Source organism: Pyxicephalus adspersus, chromosome 4, assembly GCF_032062135.1.
Source record: "Pyxicephalus adspersus chromosome 4, UCB_Pads_2.0, whole genome shotgun sequence".
NCBI classification, from domain to species: Eukaryota; Metazoa; Chordata; class Amphibia; order Anura; family Pyxicephalidae; genus Pyxicephalus; species Pyxicephalus adspersus.
The window spans coordinates 75,381,514-75,401,613 of record NC_092861.1 but is presented as its reverse complement, the minus strand read 5'-3'; the positions used below and the strand labels follow the sequence as shown (position 1 = coordinate 75,401,613).

General features: G+C 36.3%; 1 protein-coding gene across 3 annotated transcripts in view; it reads right to left on the bottom strand.

Moving 5' to 3' along the window:
• Positions 1-20,100, bottom strand: part of KLHL32 (kelch like family member 32) — an 85,390-nt gene that overhangs the window by 62,719 nt on the left and 2,571 nt on the right. For all 3 annotated transcript variants that reach the window (XM_072408673.1, XM_072408674.1, XM_072408675.1), the window contains exon 2: positions 3,341-3,424. In XM_072408673.1, coding sequence (XP_072264774.1) covers positions 3,341-3,363 — 23 coding nt within the window. In that variant the 5' untranslated portion in view covers positions 3,364-3,424. The remainder of the gene's footprint in view (positions 1-3,340; positions 3,425-20,100) is intronic.

Genomic DNA, 20,100 nt, shown 5'->3' with positions numbered 1-20,100 from the left:
GATTATGCCACTAAAGAAAATTTCTGTATGATTAGGGTCTCATGGAAGCATCCATTTCTTTTCTATACTCTAATACAACTGGCTATTGGTGTATTTAAACAGGTGATATACGTTCAATTTAGGGATAAGGGTTAGGTTAAATAAAGGATTATGTATATAGGTAAATTTAGGTTTGTTTTAAGGGGTAGGGTTAATAATATGTTAGAGTTAGGGCTGACATTTTTAAAGGTGATGACATTTTTGTAAAAATTAATAATTTGTAGGTCCCAATGTTTTTATCCAAGCTGATCAAATGATTGTGTTTGTTACAGTGTAACAATAGACCCTCTGTGTTGGTAAAGGAAATAGTAATTGCCCAAAGATGACCAATTTTTCCACTACTAAATTTATTAGGTACATAAGCACATATTTGAAGTCAAAATTTATTTAGCCCAAAAATGTAGTTCCTAAGAATCGTTTTGGAAATTCAAACACATTTATAAGGGTGTTAAAAACAGTTTCTAGCTCACCTTTTCTCTTAATAATATTTGTCAAAGTACTCCAGGTTAATCTAAGACACTATAAAAATGTGGCTGCATGGAAGCTTCAATAATGAAGCAGGTATCATGCAGTTTACCTCTTATAGTTTGCAGCTTAGACTTATTACAGGTGTACTTTTATCCAAGAAGATTCTAGATTCTGAAAAAGCTTGCTTATCACAGAGTGGGCTCTCTCTTGAGTTCAGCTATCAGAAAATTGTTATTTCACATTTGTATTTCTTCCAGCAACTTTCATGGCACCCAACATCTCCAAACTATCCACATTAAAATTTTAATCAACTGCTAACATTTTCCAAGTGTTTTTAGGCACAGATAGGGTGGGATTAATCCAGCTCTTGAGGGTTTTGTAGCTAGTGGGGCTTACTAGGCAAGTATTTTAAGAATAACTAAAGACAAAACTTTTTATTGTAGATTCAGATAGAGTATTCACAGGTTTATTATTGCCGTCTGTGTCCCTGTTATGAAATAGATTGATTTTCTTTATTAATTGCCCTGACCTCTAATGTCACAGGGAAGAAATGTGAGGGCAAAATGCCACCATAACAGGAATAAAGGGGATCTATTACAGTGGGTGCACTTGTTCTTATGACAAAATGAGATATCCATTATACTGAAAAAATATTCTCTCACTTTCTGATAAGTTTATGGGACAGGAAGTGAAATCTTTTTAATGAGACACAGCAAGAACAAAAATGACATGGGATTGAACCCTCCCTAACTCGATCCAAATGACGAATGAAGGGTAAGCCATTAAATGAAAATGTCTCCTCACAAGGCACCTGTTCATGATATCATAGAAGTGACTTCCAGAGTCTGCACTGAACCCTGGTACTTACATACTATAATATCCCAGCTCTGGCTCAGGAGCTTTTGATTATTTTAACACTTTGAGTTTTGCAGCTACACACTCCAATGTTCAGCAATGGATCAGTTGTTCTTTTCATTCTCCTTTAAACACTTTCTTTTCAATCTTTAAAAGTTTGGGGCCTTTCTAATGGTCATTGAAAAATAACCTAGATGGTCCTAATTTAATCTAATTGGTCTAAAATGTATCCTACTGGTTTTGAGATAGGTGTGTGGAGGTCAGTGGGAAGAATGCCTCGTTTACCTAGCCAAAAGTATTGGTGTCAATAAAACTGACTTGCGAAACACAAATTGCACATTGCTCAAGGAACCTCTAGCACCTCTGATATAGAACAATGTATTCAACTCTGTTTGATGAGTACCCCAAGAAGTCATATTTTCCTTCATGTTTTAGGGGTTTTGACTAATCACTAAAGAAAATGCTAAAAATAGAGGGTATAGGAAACTTGAAGTTTCTAATACCTGATTTATTAAAGTTCCTGGCCTGATTTATTAAAGTTCTCCAAGGATGGAGAATATGCATTTTAATCAGTGAAACTCTGTGATCCAGCAAACCTGGAATGGATCTGGTTCAGGACAGAAAACACTTGCTAACAAATGATTTTTAAGAAATCTTTTCCAGGTTTGCTGGATCACCCAGGTTTACTGATGAAAGTGTATCTTCTACAGCATTGGAGAGCATTTATATATCAGACCCAATAGGTCAATTTACTATTCTATGGTAACTGATATTTGCTAAAAAAAAATTATAGCAGTCAAAGCCAACAAGACTGCTAAGATAGTTTGCCACTTGGGATAGCAAGGGTTAAGGGGACAGGGCAACTGCCAGCTAAGCACTTCATGAGAATTCAGCCATAGGGATAGAGGTTCGTATTTTACTAATGAGGCCCACTAATTCACAGTTGTTATATTTTTATTGCTGTATGCATTTAAATATTAGCTGATATTTAAAGGAGAACTTCAGTCACAATAAAAATCATCTGCAAATTTACTAAAATCAGGCCATGTATACTTTTTGTAAAGTTTAAAACTGATGACCCAATTAGCACTGCCATACTAATTACTATTCATTTTAATCTTGAATGTATCTAAGTTGCCTTAGATCACTCAGGGGTCCCCAACCCCTGGTCCTAGTGGGCCGCGGCCATCTGACAGGTGCGCACCGGCCAAAGCCACAGACCATGTCCCCCTTACGCATTGCAGGCTCAGGATGGGTTTTGTCTCTGGACACAACCCACCCACTCTACCATCGCAGGTCTGAGCCTTAGATGGGAGAGTGAGAGGGTTCTGGCATCATGACGTCACTCTGGGGGAAGTTTCTTCCCTTTTGAGTCACCTACGGCTCCCCACATATGCGCTGTCCAGAGTCCGTGCATTTAGTGGTCTGTAGGTTTGAAAAGGTTGGAGATCACTGGTGTAAATGATGAAAAAATGCATTTTCATTTGAATCAGTGAAAGTAAAATCAGGTACTTGGAAAATACCTGTATTTATGTTGACATACTAATTTTTTTAGAACACCCCAAATGCCCCTAAGCCCATGGTGTTCTCATGAGCAATTTAGTGAGAATATCAATTTTAAATATAACCCTTTCTACTCCATTCATGACCTTAATTAAGTGAACATATCTATCCACTGTGATCTAGAGACATTTAATAAGTTCCACTCTGTTTGCATTGATAGAATAAATTAAAAAAAAAAAAAGATTGAGATGCAGTGAGTTTCTCATACTGTCAATGGGGAAAGTGTGGTTAATTAAGAAAGATACTTTTGTTACATGCATTCTTCAAGTTTGTTCCATAGTGCTTAACCAAGCAAAACAGGCAAAGCTTTCAATTCACATCTGCCTGACTAACCTGAAAGAGGTTTCAATTAAGTTCAGTCTAAATGAGAATGACAAGCTTTGCGAGTTTGTTAAGAATTGCAAGGCACATTTACCTGAGGCATATCTCAGAAGGCATCGTCCAAGTCGACTCTTCTGAATCTTTACACTTTACGAGAAGTAACAAACAAGCATCAGACCTGCAAAACAAATATATAACACATTGTAAAATGATAAATATATAATACACAAGGGATGTAAATAATAAAAAAATACATGTTTTGTTATGGCATATTTTGTAAGTAGTGATTTTACACCTGTAAAACTAAAATAAGGTGAACAGCAGTCATCCCATTGACCACATTTTGGGCAGAAACCCAGAATTAAGTAATAAATAATATTAAATTATGCGACATGCTCATTACATGTTATATCATTTCTATCTGATATATAATCCCCATGGGCTATGTGTGTTTCCCCAGTGTTCATGTTGATCTCCAAGTGATCTGGTTTTCCCCATAACTCAAAAGTCCAGGGCAAGTTGATTGTGCCTCACTTTAAATAGGCCTAGGCTGTGTCTAATTAAGGAATATTAGATTATTAGTTCTTTTGAGGGCACAAATAGATATGAGTGTCCCCTGTGATCCCTATGGGACTGAAGAATATGTTGTTATATAAACTAATACAATAAATGCTGTAAAATTAAGCACACAGTTTAAATTATTATTCCAGGGGTAACAGAGTAAAATAAAGCAGGTATGGCATTTACAAGAAAAAATATATAATTTACCACATACAAAAGTCACTTAAATTACAGGTGCTCGTCAAAAAGTGCATTTTTAAGTTACAAAAACAAGTTTTAGACAATCATTGAATGTCATTTACAGAGTTGTTACAATGGACCCCGGGATTTAAATTGTTTAGCTTTTCACTTAAATCGACATTAGAAACATAAAAGTAGCATGCTGTGGTTCTTGATCTGTCAGCTCTTAACATTCTTTTTTAGAATAGTAATATATTTTTTGTATTGCTTCTCAAACCATACACCACAGAGTCCTGATAGAACACTTTAGGGAAAAAGAGAATGGATTGGAGACAGGCAAAAATATTTTTTGAGTTAATATGCTGTATATGTAACCTAAATGTTTTCACAACTACATTCCTAACATTTTACATATTTATTGTAGGGATCCTCACCTTCAACCTTGTGCTGCAGTGTCTCTAATAGTATTTTTGTTGTATTTATGCTGCATAGGTCTTATATGTCATATCCATTGTCTTTTATTTACACATTCATATAAAAAGTTCACAAACTTTCAAGCACCACTGTATAAAATATAGAACTAAATCAGTCAGCTTAAGAAAACTTGCATTATACACCACCCGTTGGATGCAAGTGGTATATATTCAATGTTCATATGAAAGAGTCCAAATTAGCAAATTAAAGGCATGTTTTATTTGACTAGAGAGGTAAGGAATATTTCATCTAAACTAATATCCTGATTGCCAATGTCACTGCAACTGAAAGAGATGGAAATCCAACATTTTACATCACCGTTAGAACAGAATTAAAGGGTGATATTTGTTCCTGCAACAACTGTCTAAAGCCCCATACAGACGTCACTTAAACATCAGATGATTTTCACTGGAAATAATCTTTTGTGTGCACACAGCACCGTTCTGTTCTATGAAGAGTGGACAGGGAGGACTAGCAATCGGAACCCTCTCGTTCCTAGGAGTGGACAGTCGATCTATACAAAATGGTGCATCGATGAACAACATTCAGGGGACTGCTGTACAAATGTCAGATTTTCACTTGAGATGAAAGGTCAATTATCTGGCGTGTGCACATAGCTTAAAACATTTTTACACCTTGATGAATGACACCGATTTACACTTGTCAGATAGGTCATGCTCCTTTTGGGCTCCATACATCTGATGCATGGAAGCTTAAGAGGTGTTCCATCTCAAATCGGAAAGTTATCCGTCACTTCCTAAGTCTACACTGCAAGAAGTGAAAAGAAATCTCCCTAATTAGGCAAAAAGTGTCAAAAAACTGATAGTGGCTTTAGATATACTTTAAGCATGATTTCGGGTTATTGACATAATAAAAATCTGTTTAAAACATGACACATTTCTTTAGTGTATATTAATCAGGCATTTGATGGAGTCTGTAATGGTTATAACCTTTGTTATCTGCTTTCTGGTCTTCTTGTCTTGAGTATTCTGTGTTCCTGCACACATACTTTATGCACTGAGAATACTTTAATTAACGCCTGCTGCTAAAGCGAAGCAGATGGTCCACTGCTATGTGCCCTGGGGCTTCATACCACAAGGTTTTCTGATATAGGAAAGACAGACACCCTTAGGTGCCAAAATCTGTATGCAAAAAAAACATTCCCTTGATGTACCCCAAGTCAGACATTCTTTATTTTTAGAAACAAAATACAGACAAACCATCCATAACTTATTCACAAAGAACCAAAACATATGTTCCAAAACTTGCTGGTTATATATATATATAAAAAAAAGAAAAATACTAAGCAGATTCTGGGGAGTAAAATAACAGGATATAAGGGCAAAATTGTAGCAGTTGTCCATAACTTTCTATCTGAATTCTTGTTTATTTCTTCTACAAAAAATAAAGCATGAGACCTGATTGGTTGATGGTGTCTACAAATCTAGACTTACTTGCATTTTTGGTTTTTAGTTTATCAGCCCCTTAACTAGCTGCTATGGACATTATCAATACTTTCTCTTTAAACTAATGTTTAAAGGTAAGAAGGACAGTAATTTACAGAGCAGATTGCAAGAAAGCTGAACAAAAATAAAACAGAATGGTACAAAACAGAATCACTAAATTATTTTCAAATAGAGGTTATATTTATTTATTTATATATATATATATATATATATATATATATATATATATGTATATATATAAAATCTGTGTGTGTTTTTAAACAAATATTCTAAATATCAGCATACGATGCCTTTGAAATGTGATAGAGATAGGAGGGAAACTGTATTTTTATATTTAAAAAAATGTTTTACTTTTGAGGGTTTTTTTATCGCCTGTATATTATTTGTTTTGTTGCTTTTTAACATACCTAAAGGTAATATTTTTATATAAAACACATACTTGACTTTTTAATTGTTTATTATACAAAAATAAAAATAGAAGTAATAGTGACATAATTTAAAAAATACCACTCCTTAACCACAAGCCATGTTCAAGATTTTCATCAGGAATTTTGTAGAGATGTAATGGTTTACTGTGAAAACATAAGTATATCATAGGCCCTAAAAGTTGGCATTGTCCCTTAATAGAACTCAAAGATTTGCACACCATACCCATAAGCCATTTTTTGGCTAAATTGCCTCCCATTTTTATCAGACACACTTTGATATTTTCAAAAGAATAGGCTACAGTAGTACTATTGTTTGTACCCACCCTTGTATGATCCCCACTAATGGTTTTGTAAATTTTGGGCTGTTAAATATTAATTTTGATAAGCTGCTGCTAAATGCCAACGTGACTATCCTGCATGTTGAAGTTATCCAGCAAGGTCAATCATCATAATAATGAGCTAATAAAAACATATGGGATTTGTACACCAAATGCAGCACATTAAACATGGACTCACATTATATATGTGACTATAAATTGGAATAGCAGCACAGCAAATTATATATCTGCCATATGGGAGTTGGAAGACCAGCCAATTGGGAAGGTAAAAACTGGCTTTCTAAAGTGGTCCAAGATTTAATTTACAAGCAGCTCTAAATAAGGAAGTCATAACAAAGTATGGTAGGTGTTCCGCTGAGGCTTATTCATCGGCAATGTACAGAAATAAGAAAAAAAGGGGCAAAAGCAGGATGTAACAATAGTGACAAATCAGCTTCATAATCATGCAGTTTAACAATGAAGATATCAAATTCTCACTTTTTCATTTAGACCCACTTTTAAGAACTAACATATTTAAAATTATAGCATTTTAAAATGATGTATTAGCTGGAGCAGGTGACTGAAATACCAAAATAAATATTTATTCTCAGACTCCATCAGCATTTTTGTCACTTTCCCAAATAGATGTGTGAACAAGTAACAAGAAACTGTAGTCTGAAAGTCTTTAAATTTCAATAAAATGCAATGACAACTTAAAAAAAAAATCTTTGTAACAATAAAATACTTTCTTGACTTGTAGACCAAATTATTCATTTATTTTATCTCCATACAGCACTGGCAGCCTAGAACCTATCTAGTTCTGATGCCCATAGACCTAATTTATGAAATCTGAGCAAAAGCAACATAGATCTGCTTTGGGGCCACCAGGTGGAGGGCCCCATTCTGGGAACCTGCCTTCTCTCGTGTAAACCAAAGCCATTGCTCCTCTTCCTTCCCACCTATGCAGACTAGCACAGGAATGTGTGGTGTGACACTGAAAGCTTACCTCCACCTACATCTGAAGACTCATTTGTGAAAGTCCAATCCCTGCGCTTGTAATATGGCATCATTAATACAGCCCTGTCTGCTCACATTTGTTCTGCAATAAAATCTGCCTTCTAAATCCCCCATTGCCATCACATGCAGCCAGAGTCCCCATGTTGAACAGTATGCTATCCCTGTCTACTTATTTTAACTGGCAGACCAATCAGAGTTTTCAAAACGCAATTTTGACTACCGGTATGTGCTTTCCTGTCCTATCTCCTATCATTCAGACTTCAGATCAGTACTTCATCCATTCACCAGGGACAGGTAATCTGTCCTGAACTTCTACACAAATGCAGATTGCCACAAAGACATTTCTGGATGAATCACTTCCATGTATGTGTCATCCAGGTGCAGTAATCTGAGCACTCAATATGAGAATATGACATATTAAAACAATTGTCTGAACCGCAGGTTGGGTGCCAGTGATCTGAGGACTGAATGGAGCCAGGGCGAGGAGTAAGTTCATTGTAAATGGAGTTTATTGAAAGTGATGATTGGTGTTCAAGACACTCTAATTATATAGTCTTCTACTTCCTACATTTACTTTAGCACCCAGAGTCAATGTGCTGTGATCAGTTCAAATAGCGAACTACTGTGATTGTGGCAACTAGCTGTGGTAGCGTGGTATTGTGTTTTTAGGATATGATTGGTAAATGTCATATTCTATGCTTTATAAAAAGACCTTAGAGTTTCTCCTTCATACTTTCTTTAAATATCCCTATGGGTTTGCATGGCACCCTTCTCGTTTTTATCCCTTTATGTAACATAACTTTTATTATTTGAATATTTGAAGCATAGTTAGAAAAGTAAGGGTGGGTAGGAAGGTGATTTCAAAGTCTTTTCTTTAATTTCACCTGGGCCTGGATAATGCTATGAGAAATTGTGTTGCTGCAAATTATTGGCTCTTTATTTGGGATCCAGGCCTGGAGTGCCTTAGAAGGAATGGGTGGTCCAGACACTCCATCCCGCCACCAAGCCAGAAATTGAAGGTGGCAAGGAAGCACCTGTGAAATATAAAATAAAAGGGAGTGCAGTAATTTTTCAAGTTTTTCAAAGTTATTTGCTGGAAGTTGAAAAGAAAGAGATAAATGTACAAAAATATGGAATATGGCAAACATAAATAATCACAGCAAATGACTGATACCACTTGAGCAGACTTTTAGATATGTATAGATAATAAACGTTTCTGCATCAGTATTTCACATAAAAGTGAAAATCTTTTACATTTAACCCTATGTTATTGACTTGGAGTTCAAAATACCAGTTCAGTAGCAAAACTGGTGGTTAAAATGTCAGCAAATAGATATTTGTGAATCTCTGGTCTACATGTGTTAAATCTGAACTGACAAAAAATAAATATATTTTTAATTAGTGTATAGATGGGGCAATAAAACATTCTATTTCATATAAGAGATAAATAATGTGTGGTACACAGGTATCTTCAGAAGGACGACTGTAGCTGAGGCAGCTTAATAATAAACCCCAGCTGGAGCAAAAACAAGAGCACCAGCAGGACATTTTTTCTGCTTTCTGAAAATTTCACACTTGATAATTTAACCTTCAGCATTGTACTAGTAAATTAAAATATCATTAAGAGAAATATGAATATATATATATAATAATATATGAGGAAACACAGAACAACAACTCATCATTGTTCTCCAGGGATGGAGTTGCTTAGGCACCAGAAAGCCAACCTTCTTTCAGGGTCATCTGCTTCCAGGCTTACTAACACTGACAAGACACAACTACACTCAATGTTTTCCATTATGATACCCAACCCTGTAGCCTGGTCTTGAATCTTATTTGCCTCAGTGTTCTATTACACACATAGAACCAAACCCCAAACACAGTTCATGGCATGTCTAAATAAAAGTAAATCCTATTTACAGGAACTTCAGCACTTCTGGCATATCATTTAAACAGAATCTGTTACCATTTATCCCAACCATCCTCGGTCTTATGGTACTCCATCTAAAACTAAAGCAGAACTCTCTATGTTTCTCCTGGGAAAGTATAGCAGTTGCACTCCCAGCAATACGGGAGGAGCAACACATTCCATGGCTCACCCAAAATGACCATGAAATCCATAACTGCAGATACCTATAGTCTGTGCTGAGGACTCTACTTTTTTCCCAATACCCAGGCATCTGAGTCATGTGGTCTACCAAGTCCATGAGACCTTCCCAATCTCTGCAAACTTTACAGAAACATAGGAGACAGTACGCTCTTATTAAAAACAGTCACTCTTTCTTACTACTATATCCTACAGAGAGAGTTAAACAACTAACCCAGCACCAGCCCCGGTGGAACAACCCCAGCTACTTAAAGGGAAAATAGCATATCCTAATAATAGGAGGGATAAAGCCATTCAACATTAAAAGGAAACTCCCGTTATAATTTAAAAAAAACAATCAGAGGAAGGCAAAGCTTCAATTGTCTGAAGCCTGCCATATGCAACTGCCCTTACTAAAACGAAATACTAGATTCCTGTAGGTAAAATACTTTGGCTAGGTAGGAGGGGAGTCTAACCAAATGCAATCGGCTGCTGTTGAGACAAAATTCAGGTTCAACCCTAAGATCCGGATGTAGCTGTGTTGTCACCAATCTTTGCTGTGTAAAATATAGGAATATAGGAAAATAGGAATCGGCAAAAACAACTTGGCCCATGATAATGATGGAAACTTGGTCTTACTACTGTTTTTGGGGAACAGGGATGGCAGGGTTCAGAAGCAGAATTCTTCTTATCCCAAGTAGAAGTAAAAAATACTTTTTTTTACATGGACATACAGACATGGACATACTGGATATTACAGACTACATTCTTCATGAAATATTATAGATTTTAAATACAGTCACTTAAAAAAACAAAAAAAAAAACAACTAGTGGAGACAGCTTTTTGACATCTGTAGAAAATAAAACCTTCCAAAACGTTTTTGTTAATTGTCTCTGTTTTACTTTAATGTTACGGAGTATATTAGATATAGATTTTTAGAGCCAGATGACTCAGCTTCTATATACTTGCTAGACATGTGTCATATTTTATTGGACAGTTTTACCTGGTCTATGAAAGAGTTGCTTTTTCCAATAACTCAAAAGGACAGGCTACATTTACACCATTTCATCCTGTAATCCTTCAATGCACAGAAATAGACTGAACAAAAAAAACATCCTTTCCCACATTCACATTTCTGTGTGTCTGTGCGTTGATGTACAAAAATGGAAAACTTCTGTTTATGGGCGTTGGGGTAGTTTACTATTTCTTTTAATGCTCCTCAACATACATACACAGAAAAAACAAATACAATGGCCTCTCTACATACTGCAATGCATAGAAACACATATGCTGCCTTTAACGCACTGAAAAAATAAGACAGGTAATTATTTTGAGGGCCCAGACTAAAATTAGCTATGAATTGTTAATTTGACAATAACTTTAGTTTGCCTTCATTCAAGCTTGTTATGGTATTTTTATTCTCAACACTAAAGTAACCCACCCTCTGCCTAATAGATTTATACATACCAAGCTTAGGAACCTGCAGTATGGGTAAAGGTAATAAATACATGTTGAGATGAAAAAATGATTCCATTGATGGCAAAAGTGTAATGTAAAGGGTCAACTGTGGGGACCAATTTTCACTGTAAGGACTATTTGTAAGGTGTTTAAAAAAAAAAAGTAGCAAATATCAGGCTGCAAATTTGATCTCTTTACCACACAGCACCACAGTAGATGTGCCTGCACATAACATAGACATAGGCTTCTAGGATACTGTCTCTGAATTCCTAGGAAAACAGACCTGTAGAAGACTAATGAACTTTAATACCCGGGCACATCTACTATAGTACTCAAATGTAAGGAGAGTACACAAGGGAACCGCAGGCGAACGTAATCCTGGTAAATATAAATCTTTGGATTGGGAGGGTGGGTTACTTTAGGTCAGGAAAAACTCTTATGAAAGTCCAGTTATGTGATTGGGAGCCAAGCTGTGTGGTGACAGTCGTACAGTGTTAGCTGCCAGATGGCATAGTAGGAACAGAAATTTATGGGGCATAGTAAGGGTAATTTACAGATTGCAGATGGGAATGGTGTTAAAAGCCTGCTGTTTTGGATGGAATTGTGACCTGATAAAAAAAAGAGGGAACGGGAAGTTCTGCTGTTTTTGTTGCCTCTTTCCCTGTTTAGTAAAGCTGAAGCTATTTGTATTCTAATATTTCAATGCAATTCACCACTTTTTCCAAATAAATTTCTTCTATTTAAACAGCTATTTTTTATATTTTAAATGTTTTATCATAGCTTAAGTCTGGCACCGTTTCTGAGTTCCTAAAATGCTGGTGCATTCCTGAAAAAGGAGGGTCAGGTGTTGTTTTTGTCTTGTTTGACCTGAGCAACACTGTATGTTTTACTGTACCAGTCAAGTGTTAACCCAACCTTAGTTGTTGGTGGTATAGACAGGCACAGTAGCATCATAGCATTCAAAGTAAAAAAATAAAGATAAACTTAAGCACCTCTGTTGGGATTTTGTGTCCCTAGGCGTCATAAAACTCTGGCAGATAAGCTTAGTGAAGTGGCCTCTGACTGACTTCTGAGCTGTACTCAGAAACACATTTATTAACCTCCCTGGCGGTCTAATTATGTCAGTATTTGTACGTCAAAAGCAGTACATTGTTTTGCATGGAAATTTATTTTATATTGTAGGCCTATAATTCCTAGGCATATGTCCAATATTTAAAAAATGTAATATTAAACTTTAAATAAAAAAACACAAAAATATGTTTAAAACAAGGGTGCATAAAAACACTGAAACTTGTAATAAAACTGTACAGTGGCATATATAATATATATATAGTATAATTATTATTTTGTACTGGATTGAACACAGTTATTTTGTATTGAATCCAATACAAAATAATTTGAATTACCCGCTGCGCCTCCCACAGGCGTTGACGCATGCATCAAAGTCACAGAGAACTCCCGGGAAACGTCAGTGCACTCGCAGTCGGAAGATCAGAAGAAGAGGACGCTACCCGAGGATGGGATCCGACGGGCAGGACGCCAGAGGACGCTGATGGGACCAAGTAATGTTTTTTTTTATGTTTTTAGCTACCCCAAGTGTGGTTCGAGGTTACTGCTTTCAGCGTGTTTTTTTAACCCTGAGCCACACTCGGGGTTACCACCAGGGAGGTTAATATTCTTCATATTTCCACCACACAGTTCAGTACAAAATAGTAGGTTGTTGACCAAGAACTTGTCCTCTAACCCTCCGTAAAGCCTGGAAACCCTCTTTAGCCTATTCTAGTGAACTATAAGTGCCAGACATCCCAGGTTTGGTCTCGTTGGATTCCATATTTGGTAATAACTAATAATATGCTGGTTGGCAGTTGTTAAAACCTGAACCTGGGGAGTTATGAATCGAGCTAAAATAAAAGCATCCTAGGTGTGTACACAGAGCATTAAAATGCATGTGAACACAGCCTCTCAAACCTCCCACACCTTTCTGTCATTGCACGGTTCTATCCGTCACTCCTCTGGGGATTGACATAGAATAAAGCAATTTAGGCTTATCAGGGGAAAGCTCTTAAGGTGCGTACACACTTCCAATTTTTATCGTTCCAATCGAACGACGAACGATCGATTGGGCAAAAAATCGTTCGTAAAAAAGTAACCAACGACGCCGACGAACGAGGAAAGTTGCTGGAAACGAACGACCGGACCGACGGATCGGATTGGACGACGATCGTTGAACATCGTTCGTGTGTACGGTCGTTCGTTGATCGTCCATGTTCAGAGCATGCGTGATGAACGAACGTCCGTTCACTTTCCTGTCGTGCACATAGTTCCTCTATCGCTTAAACGATCGTATCTATTGTGTGTACAATATCTACGAACGGATCGGATCACGATCGTGTCTTCTATGTGCAAGATCGGTGCTATACGATCGTTCGTGTATATCGTGCAGGAACGTTCGTCGTTCGTTTTCCGACGATAATAATTGGAAGTGTGTACGTAGCTTTACACATAACATCTTGTTGCTAAGGACAATGTCATTGATAGATTGAGTGCTCCAGAGACCCCTGTAATTTTAAATAAAAAATGAACTTTGTACAAACAACCTGGACCAAGGCAAACCTTAACTTTCACTTAAGTATTTTTCATCATTATGTCTTTTAATTTTATACTTGCTATTGTTCAGCTATGGTTCTTTGATTAGTCTTTATTTTTCTGTCCTGTTTATGCACTGAGTATTTCTTGCCTTTTACACAGTAAACACTATAAAAAGTGTACGCTAAGTAGAAAATACTCGAAGTAGAAATAGTGTAACCTTCTCTCCTGAACGCTACCTTTAAAGTGAACTCTGAGTCATTCCTGTCCGGAGTGGAAGTGGGTGAGACAGACAGTACTAAAATATGCAGAATCATACCTGCGGTTGTCAGGGGTAATGCTTTGTGCTTCAGTCTAAGCAGGTGCAGGGAGTCTTCCTGTGAGTATGTGTTTAGCAAGGGTTATCAGATTGGTTAACCTTTCATCGTGATGGCCCTTCTCAGCCTGCTGGTGCTTGGATTTTTGCTGAGCGTGCTGGAAAATGTATGCACAGAATAAGGCTGAGCAGCCGATTGTCACAACCTTACAAAAAATCTTTCTTAGATAGAGTTTTTACCAACCTAACTTGCTGTACATAAACCTGTTCAGGTAGAGTTAGACAATCATCCTAAGAGCTGGAGACAAAAATGGATTTACAATGAGAATTTTAAATAAGACATGAAAGATCAAATTATCGTCAAACTAACATGTCACAATTTGTAATAGATGTTTGCTCATTGAAGGGGAAATATACATCTTTTGCAAGAACAAATAAGTGCTGTAACTGACATGTCATAATAATCAAGAAGAGCATGTTGTATTTAGTTTGTTTTTGACAGTTGCATTTGTGATATTGAATTCCTTACTGTAAAATATAGGTTTATTCAATGACCACCAAATGGAGTTGTGAGAAAGGAAAAGGCAGCAGGCAAAGTGGTTTAACAAATCCACCAAACTAAGGGCTGAGAGTGACATATGTGAATAACTCTGGCCACACAGGGTGAATTAAGAAACAAAACGTTATTGTGGACCTTTTATTAACTTTATTCTTTATAAATACATGCATGCATTTATAATATACAGCAACCACATCATGTTTAAAAAGCTTTACCTTTTTCCATTGCAAATAGTTTTTGAGGTCCAGTCTACTGATTTTGCCTTGGCTGAAATTAAACATTAGTCTACTGCAAGGAGAATTTCCTAGGTTTTCAGAGAAAAAACTGCAACACCAGCAATTTCTCATAAGTCATTGTCAGTTATATGTGAACACTAGCAGGATTTAGACACCTGTACAGCATTTCAGTCCAGGAAGTAGATGATGACCCTAAGATACCTAAACAAAGATACCAGCATCCTCCTGGAGAAGAATGCCTTTCTTAGAAGAAGAATTGTGAGAGATAATACATACATTACTTAACAAGCATGCACTTAAATCACAACATTTTTATGATGGTAGGTATGTTTTAAATTTTGTAATTGTTATTTTTATTGCACATTCCAATGCCAAAACTCTTTGATAAATGTGAAAGATTTAAAGTAAGTGAAATTGTTCTAATTCATGCACTTACTGTAATTAGTAAGGATTTATTTTTCCAGAACACCTATACTCCTGGGATGCTACTTTCATGGCCACTAATTATGTCTTGAGAGAAACCTCATCTACACATTTTCTTGGATCAGCTGAGTCGTTGTAAATGATAATCTCCTGAATACTCCACAAATAGGCATCTCCTCTTCATTAGAAATCTCAGCAAACAATAAGAAATCCTTGTTTAATAACGAGACTTCAGAGCGATTATGCAAAGTGCTTTGCAGAGAAAAATGCTCATGTTGGTAATTTGGTGTGGAGGTGTTGTTTCCTGTCTTACAAAGGCAGCCTTGCAAGATTAGGCCAATCTCCTGTCCCATAATTATCTGCTGGGAACATTTCTCTAGCATAATTAATAATTTTCCTGTTTTTTATTATATGTGGATACATTCAAAAAGGAAATCAAAAAGCTAGCTTGTAAAGTTTATCAAAATTATTATGTCAGTTTATCATTCTGCCATGCTTTTTTAGGTTTCATCTTACACAGGTTTTCTTTTGGAAAAAGTGGAAAGACTCCTGCCACATACCCCAAAATTCATGTTCCGGTTCATGTAACTAAAAATATCTCCAGGTTTGGAGTGGAGTTTAAAGGCTTCGTACATATTGTAGAGGTCGGTGCAGTCCATAACAGCAGTGCAAACATTTGATGGGATTTAATTAATAGAATGTTTGAATTGTGCAAATATCACAAGTGTTCCTTTACATCTAGATGTGTATTAGTAGACACAACTGCTTGGTCGCAGTTTGACAGACGTATCTCAGGCTTTATATACAAATTAAATTGAAAAAAAGATCAGAAAGTCTTTTAAAGCCCTAGCTAAACATATATTTTGGGGCCACTTTATTGAATCTTCCCAAGACTGGAGAAGATGGACAAAAACATGCCTGCAAATATGAATAGCTAACTTCTTGGGTTTATTAACAGATCCTCTTTAGGATAAATACTGACTTCAAAAGAGAAAATCAAGTTCTGTCCTGCTTGCTTTTTGTCATCTGTGCCTCATTATTGGCAACTTAACCCATCTAGTACCGTAAAGAGCAATTAGTGAGGTACAACAGTTACGTGGGACAAGTTGGAACATGACTTTTTCAACTGAATCCCCCACAGGATGCTACATTCCGTTTTTGATAGACATTGAATAAGTGAAAAACAACAATCATTAACTTTATTTATGTGAAAATAGATTGCTCACTACTGACCACAATATATAATTTTGCACCAAACCAAAACAGAGCACTAAGGTTTACCTATCTCCCACACACTGCCACAGAACCTGAAGTAACTTAAACACCCCTGTAATACTTACCCATAAACGGCTTCAGGTTACATACAACTAACAGCATGCTAATGCTTTACATAGTCCCAGAGTACCCTCTTTCACTTTTAACCTGATCTAAATCTAATTAACTGATCTTATTGGTATGAGATTAGCCAATTAAATAGTGCTGATCTGGGTAACTTGCTCAACCCTGTTCGTCATAGGGATTAGGGATTGCAATTACTTCTCATGAACAAGGGATTCCAAGTAAGTGTTGGTCATAAACTTAATTGCATGGTTTAGGGGAGCAACAAGAAGACTATTAAACTTGATGACCCCCTGGGCAGCTTCCAGGAATTTTTTGGGTTTCATGATTAGTATTGTTATAAAGCTAAAACTTAAAGGAACAGACCTAACACATGTTACCTTGACCTGCCTTTAACTGTATGACACCCATATGCAAAATCCAATGCAGATTGCAGCCCACATCTACACATGGTAGCACACTGCATTGTTGTTCAGTGCAATAGAAAAAAATAGTGCATTTTTTTTGTCTGATCTAGTGCACCCAGTAACTTAAGGAAATGCACATCAATATTTATTCATTAATGCAACCCACTAGGATAGACTGGTGTGATTGGGTCCTAAGGGTGAAGGGCATCAAACAGTACACATTTTGTTTTGCTTGTACCTGGATTCAAAAAATAATTGCAACATTGGTTTTCATTAAAAAAAACAGCTGTTAGCTTCCAAGGGAAGCCAACATTTATTCAACTCATTTAAGTTGGCTTTGGGTCTTCTGTAACATTTTTTTCTGCTTTAATTCCCTTTTTTAAAATAGTCATGTGATTATGCTGAATGTACATAAATCTGCTAAAAAAAAAAAAATAATTCTCATCATGATTTATTGGTTATCTGTGCTCATTTTGTTTATACTGCTGTATCAGATAAAAGTGATATAGTAAAGCTGTGCTGGGACAAGGAAACATATTACCAAAATAGTTTTCCCAGAACTAAATAAAGAACTTTATTCTTTGTTATTTATTTAATGTGCAATATTTTTTTAAAGAATTATAGTTTTTTAATGTTTCAACATTAGCTGCAGATGTCTCCTTGCCTGACTGTTTTGAGAATAAACAGAAAATTAAAAACCGTCTGTCCTATCACAAACAGAAAGTTATTTTCAAATGTTAACTTGGTCCTTTACATTACAGTAACCTTCAGGGTGAGGGGGGCTATGTGAAGGCATCATGAACCTTGTTTCAAGCTTCACAACTTCAGAACTGCACAATATGGAAGCCATGACTTTCTCAAACACCGTATACAGTACACACTGGTATCTATAGGACGATAGGTAGAAGGAAGGCTCTATTCCAAGCAGTGTAGTGATTCAGTGTCAAAGATGAGGATATATGTATGGTTCTTGTATATATATAAATATATATATATATTCAAGTAGTGATGTCAGAACTTTAATAAGTGAGGGATAGTTTGCCACGTAAAGTGAGATGTGAATGCCAGGATACTCCATAAGGGTTGTTGAAAGTTGGTTGGGGAAATATTGTATAATATTTATACCAGATTAGGTAGGGTAATTAGGGTTGGATTTAAATTATTTAGGACATCATTTGTAAAGAGATTTTATATTGGATTCCTGTATTCTCTATACCATGTATATAAATATTATATTTAATTTGTAGGGCAAGAGGTTAAGACACAAAATTAATAGAATAGAATTAAATAGAATAGAATTTGTATCACAAAAATTTTAAGTGACAAAAGCTATATCCTAATAAGAGACAGAGACAACTGAAGCTGAAACCTGTGACTTCATATAGGATTGTAAACCTTATCTGGTCAATGTTAAGTACACATATACTCCCAACACAAAGACTTGAATACGTCTTTCAATAGAAAACTAGGATTCCTTAAGGATTAAGAAATATGGATAAGATGGAAAGAACATCTGATGGTATGACTCACTTCATGGTGTAGAACAAATCCAAATTTGTTTCGCTGAATGGGTATTGAATCCTTTAGCAAGAATTTAGTCAACAGATTTAAAATCAATCTTTAGTAAAGAAATGTAGTAGTAGATAGATCAAGTAAGATGTAGGGGAGTTTTGATAGGTTTGCCGACTGGCTATTTTTAAGAATGGTTGCTTGTGAGGACCATAGTAAAAATCATTGAACAGTATAGTTAGATAAGGGTTAACAATACCCGTTTTTTTTCCTCTAAAACAGTTTTTAATGAAAAATGCATAACAGTATAAAAACAAATTGTGATTGAGGGACAATGAGAAAAATTGTCAATGAGAGAAAGTCAGAAGGAAAAGATTTGTGTAAATGGAAGAGAAAATACGTAAAAATACAAGAAGAATTAGGGCTAATCCAACAAAATTTAACATCAGTTTATTTATTTATTTTATTACCCCTACACCTGAGAACCGTAGCTGGATTTTTCACAAAACCACCCAATGGCCACTAAGGGCGCCCTTTGTACTGCTTTGCCACTCTGAAACTGTGTATACTGTAAATGAACCTAGGGTCAGACTGGCCCTCTGAGGATCCTCTGGTGGGCCCTGTATATGAGAACCAGATAATTCTCTGACCCAATAATAATATTATTACTCTGCACATACAAGACGAAACATATTAAACACTAACTCATATACACAACTATGTCAGCTTGCTCACATGCACAGTCAGACCTCTTGCTCATACAGCAATGAAATGCCAGAGGTGACATGACAGTGAATGATTGGCTTGCACCCAACTGTCTGCAGATTTTATGTGGAAAGTTAGAGTTTTCTTGTATGGGCGATGCTGCATTTACCACCTTCAAATCCTAGAGCTCCAACATTGTTTCCAAGAAACTCAATAAAATCTTGGGGACCCAGCTGGATAATGACAAGATGAGATAACGGACAAAGCAATGGGGGCAGAGGTGTGTCTGTGTCTTTTCAACCTCAGTGTTGCAACTTTAGGGTTCCTCAGGAGACATAAAGGAATAATTAAAGTATATCTCTTTTTTTTTTTCTCCATTCTCCTCTCCCTTCCTAATAGTATCCTACTTCTTTCCCTCTTTTCCTCTCTTCCGCTCTTCTCTATCCCCTTTCCTCTTTTCTTCATGTGGAACACCAAGATATATCCCATGTTGTCTATAACAGTTTGTTTTGGCTGGGGATGGGGGAATGGGAGGTACAACAAGCTAACTGGCCTAAAGTAAAAAAAATATTAAATGTGCCCTTGCTGAGGACAGAGCTGGACTGGAAAAAGACTCAATGGTGGGTGTGCATTTGGTCAGAAGTTAGCACACATTTAAGAGTTGGCGAGTTCCTTCATTATGTAAATGGCCACACAGCCAGCTAGACAGTGCTGATTGATATAACTGGCAGCCAATGGACGGACTGAAGGGAAAGAAGATTCACATGCCCTATCTACAAAAATAGTG